The 6,565-nt window shown below is 44.6% G+C and overlaps 1 protein-coding gene across 1 annotated transcript; it reads right to left on the reverse strand.

Annotated features, from left to right (window-relative positions):
* Positions 1-2,568: 2,568 nt before the first annotated feature.
* On the reverse strand, positions 2,569-3,879 carry LOC137012203 (protein FAM200C-like). The gene has a single exon (XM_067375344.1). The coding sequence runs from the start codon at positions 3,877-3,879 to the stop codon at positions 2,569-2,571; it is 1,311 nt and encodes a 436-aa protein (XP_067231445.1).
* Positions 3,880-6,565: the final 2,686 nt, after the last annotated feature.

Here is a 6,565-nt window from a genome sequence, read left to right on the forward strand (position 1 = left end):
TGGCTGCCAGCCCCCAAGAGCAGGTGATGACAGTGGAGGAAGAAGCGAGTGAAGCAGCTTCTTTCTCCAAACCTCCTTGTTCAGCGTATGCTGAGTTATTGGAGGTTATGGAGCGCGCTGCTGGCAAGCTGCAGCTGCTGTGGGAGCACGAAAGGAAAGAAACCATTCGCGGCAGACTGGACGAATTATTTCTTTCTGACCATAACCCTGTAACTCCGGTGAGCCTTCCATTCCATCCAGATCTTCATGTAGAGATCGAGAAGGCATGGAAGAGCCCATACTCGGCGAGAATTCATGCACATCAGTGAGGAAATTTTGCTGATGTGGAGGGATTACGCCAGCATGGGTATGTGGTGATGCCGCCCATTGACGAGACGTTTGTGAACTATCTTGTCACGGGCAGCGCACCGTCACTGAAAGCTCCGGTCCTGCCGTCCAAACCCCTTAAGGTGACGTCACGTTTGAACGGCAGGGCGTACGCTGCAGCAGGTCAGGCTGGCGTGGCTTTGCACACAATGGCAGTGTTGCAAGCCCACCAGGCTGACCTACTGAAGGATCTGGATCAGGGGCAGGGTCCCTGATGCGGTGGCTGAGCTGCGCCGTACCACAGATCTCGCTCTCCGGGCCACCAAGCAGACGGCCGCCTCGATCGGCAGATCTATGGTGGCCATGGTGGCCATGGAGAGACATCTGTGGCTGAACATGGCGGACATCGGGGAGAGAGAAAAGCCTTTCTCCTCGATGCCCCAGTTTCGCTCTCTGAACTTTTTGGCAGTTCCATTGAGATGGTTGTTGGGAAGTTCAGAGAGTCGAGGGCGCGCTCAGCAGCATATAAGAACTGCATACCTCTCAGATCCGATTCTGGGCCCAGACAGCCAGGAGGCCCTGGACCGTCTCGAGTCGAGACTCAGAGGCAAGTCCAGCAATCCAGTGTCGTCGCTCGAGCGCCTCCTCCGCCTCGGAGTAAGTCGCAAAATGGGCGGGATACGAGGAATAGAAAACAGGATTTAAGGGAGGTGATTGAAAACCGGCGTCCGAATAACCCTCACCGGTAGTCAGTCTCCTCTCTGGCGGGGGCACATTACATCTGCCCTCGCCTCTATTCCTCGGCCTCCCCAGGAACTTGTAGTGACTGTTACATGTTCAGATGACACCCTTGAACATTCAGGACTGACGGTTGGGCCCATGATGAATTTTTTCTCTGATGGCCCACCTTCTGGCTTGATAGTGAAAGGGGTTTTTGGCATAAAACCTGAATTATCCTCCCACCACGGTCAGGAGGAGGATTTGTTGGTCCATGAGCCATGGGAAAGGTAAGCAGGGTCCAACTTATTACTAATGTTGACCTTGTTTTGGTATTCCTAAATATATATTTTTCTGAACATGTAGCAGTAAAATATGTAAGGGGTTTTGTGGGCAAAAGTAGTTTTTTTGAGAAGGGCTGAGTGGGCCACAAAATGGCCGCTGTTCGGTTCTTTCTAAGCTTCTCAGCTATTGTTGAGTGTGGCTCGAGTTGCACTCACTGCTTCAGTTTATGTGATGTCGGCGGCTTTAATCGGCCGCCTGACATTTTTTGCTTGGGTATGTTGCTTTTCTCTCTTCCAATGGGATTGAAAGTGATGTTAAAACAGGCTTTGTTTGCTGTTTTTCTTTGCCCATAGCTTAGCGGCTAGGCTAGAGCTAGGAGTGTTATTTGCTAATAACCTTATTTATATTATCCCCATTGGATATATATTCCTAGTTTTGGCCTCCTCCCGAGGGAGTTGTTAGGCCGTATGCCCATTATCCCCTTATTTATGTAGGTGCATGGGTTGACAGTTAACAGCTAGGTTGTAAAACTATTGTTGTAACTTCCTGTTCTGTTATCTCAGGTGGATTAGACCCTTATCTTGTTGAGACAGATAAGTTATGCATTTTTTGCTAGGCCCCACTTTCTAGAACTTTATGTCAATAAGGAAAATGTGCTTTTTCCTCTAGGCCAGTGGTTCCCAACCTTTTTTTCAAGAGACCCCTATTTTAACACTGAAAAATCTTAACGACCCCCATGACCCCCCCCCCCATTCAAATACACCAGTATAGACATCAGCTTAATGTGACTGTCAGTTGTTTAAGTTTTTAATAACACCAGAATGCAAACAATTAACTGCAACTTGCAACTACTGAGTTTTTCCAACAACAGATTCCATTTATTTTCCTAAACCCGTTGAGCAAATAACAGCACATTTTAATCTGTTAGCGTAAATATCAAATCTATCCATTTCACTTATTACCTTAAACGTGTAACAACATGCAAGGGTTCACAATGACCGACTTTTGTTTTCAGCCTGTGCTTTTTAACTGATGAACAAACAGAAGCAAATTAAAATTTACTAACATGAATATCACTTATTCAGAGAATTAATGTATTTTTTGTTTTGCATTCTAAAAACTAAAAACATTCACCAATTAAAACACAACAATAACCACTGCATAATAAATATTTACATATTGTAAGTTATGTTTTTTCATGCCTTTTCTCTTGTTCCTGGTTGAATTAAAGCCCTTATTTAATTGTTTTAATGTGACTATTTAATGTGAAGTCTGGGCCTGCATATCCAGGGCTAGAGATTGTATATTAGGCATGATTTTCGTGACAGCCATACGAAAGTCATGGTGCACATCCAGCTTGTTGCGTGCCTTCGTTTTGATGGTTACCAGAGAACTAAAAGCAGTCTCGGACAGGTATGTTGTGGCGAATGGCAGGATGAGTCTGGTTGTAGCATGGTGCGCAAGCTTGGGTGCGACGTTAGGTCCTTTCACCAGCCAGAACCGTTTGTACCCGTGTTCATTGAAGAATCTCCTCAGAAGAGAATTAGACTTGATATCCAAGAGCTCGTCCTCCGCTTGTAAATACTCCACGTCCTCCTCCTGCGCAGTGAATGGATCCATTACCCATGCGCATTTAGCGACATGTTCATCAACATCCGAAAACCGTGACGTCATCTCTTTCTGTAGCCGTTCCATGTGAAGTATGAACTCCTTGCTCAAGGATTCAGGCAAATTTCCCCCGGTCTGTTTAAGAAGTGATGGAAAATGGTGTAGGTCTCGTTTCATCAGCTTATTCCTCCTAAAGTCCACTTTATGCACAAATGCGTCAATAATTTCCTTGCATTCCAGCACATTTGCATCCGCGCTCTGCATGCGCTTGTTTGTTTCATTATAGAGGCTGAAAATATCCGCCAAGTATGACGTTCTGATGAGAAATGCATCTGTCATTTCGTCAAACAGCTTCTGATTGTTCATTTTCAGGAACTCTTTTATTTTTTCTTTTAGTTCAATAAAACGAACCAACACTTGGCCTCTTGATAGCCAGCGCACTTCGGTATGAAGGAGGAGTGTCTGATGCACCTCATCTTCACACAGCTCCGCAAAGATTCGCTTGTTTACCGGGCGGGCTTTTATAAAGTTAACGATCTTTACAACTGTCTTCATTGTTTCATTAAGTTCATCAGAGAGGTGTTTGCTGGCCAAGGCTTGACGGTGTATCATACAGTGAAACACAAGACAGTAGGGTGCTTTTTCTTTCAAACGTGCATTGAAGCCCTTGTTTTTTCCCATCATTGAAGCAGCTCCATCAGTGCAGCATGCGACTAAATTATTATAGGGAATCTGATTCTTTGTGAAGTACGTGTCAATCGCGTGGAAAATATCTTCTCCTCGTGTTGTTGTAGACAAATTAGTCGACAAAAGTATGTCCTGCTTTAGTTCGGAGTCATCAACGTACTGCACATATGCAATGAGGACTGCTTCATCCGCCACAGTAGACGTTTCGTCAAGTTGGATGGAAAATGGGTGCATCTTTAACTTTTCAATCAGTGTGTTCTCAACATCATTTGCCATTCTGTCGATTCTGTGCTTTATTGTATTATTAGACAGAGGTACAGTTTTTAGTTTTGAAGCTGCCTGTGCCCCGCACATTATTTCTGCCATTTTTACACATGCGGGTTTGAGCAGAGTTTCCCCGATGGTGTGTGGCTTTTTTGATTGGGCAATTAAGAGAGCGCACTCGAAGGATGCAACCGTTGCCTGTCTATTTTCATTTCCAGCTCTTGTAAAAACATCTATTATGTTCTGGGGTCTATTTGACATAACAAGTTCTTTTTTCCTCAGGAAAAATTCTGTAGGTTTACCCACCGTCTGTGGGTGTTTGGTGCTCTGATGTCTCATTAGTTTGCAGGGCTTCATGCTTTCATTCGCTAGTCTCTCACCACAGATTACACACTCAATTCTCACCTTGTCCATCGCTTCAATGAAACCAAATTCAAGATAACTGTCTAAATAAGGCCTTGTTTTCTTTTTAGCGCATTCATTTTTATCTTCTCCTCGCCGCTTTGCCATATTTTCTCTTTGCCTCGTTTTTTTTCGAAGTTACGTCTGTATCTTCCCACTCTCGCGATATGTTGCAAAATTCTCGGCGTTAAGGATTTTTTTTTTGTCATGTTTAATTTTTTTACATTTTTTTTTTTCAGAATTATTTTAATCAGAATTAATTTATCGTGCTCTTTAAAAAAAAAAAAAGATTGGCGACTGGCGACCCCTCGAAAATTATTAGCGACCCCTAGTGGGGGTCGCGACCCCAGGGTTGGGAACCACTGCTCTAGGCCACTTGTTGTATGCTACAATCAAGTTGAGTTGACATTACTATCAGTTAATTTTTGTCCTCTATGGCTTAGCACAGAGAAGAACTATTTCCTTCTTTGAAATGACATATATTAAAGCTGCTGTGTGCTTGCTTTAAGTTCTAGATCCTTGCCCTACATATTTGTATGTGAGCTTAGTATCTTGCCACAGGTTGGCACCTGTCACATGATAGCTGGCTTGTTTTTAAATGCTATTGTAGACATTGGTGACCTAATATTCCCCATTGATAGGTTTATTGGTGTTACTGAGTGCCTCACCTGTTGGATTGCATACTCAGGGTAGCTTTACCACTTTATGAGGAAAGATGGTGATTTTATCGCTTCCTGTTTTTGATCATCCTTACGGCTAATCTTTCTAGCTTAGAATGTAGGCCTGGATTGTCACATAACCTCTTTCTAGTTAGCATTGGCTAGATTAGCATGCTTTAGTTTGATCATTTTATGCTCACATTGTTTACACTGCCACAGGTTGTGCCACGTGTTTGTTTGAAGCAAAAGCCCTATTGGCCTCCTTTAGACTGTGTTGGCTGTATTGGTTCCCTTTAGCCAATTATATTTCATTGCCTGTTGGAATGTGTGTTAGTGGTAGCTCAGGATTATCTCCCCATAGATTTTTTGGGCTTAGGCTGTTTTCCTGTAGCTTGGTTCCCTATTAGATCACGAGCTGTTGCCACATGCGGCGTGAATGGGTAGGCCCTCTTCAGCCTCCCTTCTAGTCCCGTGATGGCACGGTGTGCATCTCTTAGTGTTCCAATTAGGCGGCTGCCTCTTGGCTCTGATTTGGTCAGCTCTGAGGAGCTTCCTTGTCAGTTCACTTGTTGGCACAGTCTGGTATACCTTACAGTTGCTGTAAGCCACCTGTTACTAAGATTGTTGGCCCTCTTTAGGCCTTCTTTTTTAGTTGACTGGCTGGCTCAGTCTGCGAGTGTATATTTACAATGGCTGAATGCCACTTGTCACTAGGACTGTAGGCCCTAGGGGCCTCTTTCTTGGCTGACCTGCTGGCGGGATGCTTAGAATCTGACCACTTCAAGAGCACGCCTGACCTGGGCGAATGAGCCACTTCAGGCCCGTTCGCATTGGGAGGCAGCGTTTGTGTATCTTTTCTGAGGAAGTTTTTTATACACTGCTCTTTGGTGGTCTAGATATGGCAGCCACTTGCTGATGCCATGTGCATACTAAGGTAGGCCTTCTTCTCGGCCTCCAGTATAGCATTTGGAGTTCAGCTAGAGTACTCTTCTTGCTGTAGGGATGGTGTGGGTCTTCCGAGTGCATTGAGTGGCTAGCCCCTCAGTAGACTGTAGTAAACCTTACTGAGGTTTGGTTGTTTCACTACATCTGTCTCACTGAGCCTGATGGATATGCTAGTTGAGCCTCAGCCACCTAGATGTCTAAGGTGGATCTATTATATGCTCCTAGTAAAGGCCAATAGACTTATGCCATATGTCTAAATGTTTTTAGGCCTTATAGGCCGCCTTTCTCAACATAATGGTATATGTTGATGTGTATTTCAATCTGAGGATCTTTACACACACTGTTGGCCACGGGCCTGGATGGTAGTTAACCTCCTTCGTGTCGGTTAGTATCGTTTCTGGTGCCTAAGAACACTGCCATGAGCTGATGCCACGCATCTGTCGAGGTGACAGGCCCGTATAGGCCTTCTTTGACTAAGTAATGGCGTATGTGGTACTCCTCTTGCTGAAAGAGTAAAAGGTGCTTTTACTGAGTACACTGCTCGCTGGTTCGTGTTGGGTAGAGTATCATGCAAGCAAATGAAGTGTTCTGTCTACTCCAGAATAAGTCAGATGTTCGGGGTGGCTCCTCTAGGCCACATCTAGCTTTTGTCATGCTGTAGGCTCCTTTTTGGCCTCCATGAATGTTTGCCT

The sequence above is a fragment of the Chanodichthys erythropterus genome, chromosome 22, assembly GCF_024489055.1.
Source record: "Chanodichthys erythropterus isolate Z2021 chromosome 22, ASM2448905v1, whole genome shotgun sequence".
Taxonomy (NCBI): Eukaryota; Metazoa; Chordata; class Actinopteri; order Cypriniformes; family Xenocyprididae; genus Chanodichthys; species Chanodichthys erythropterus.

Coding starts and splice junctions, on each gene's coding strand:
- LOC137012203 (XM_067375344.1), bottom strand. CDS start 3,879: ATGGCAAATGATGTTGAGAACACACTGATTGAAAAGTTAAAGATGCAC.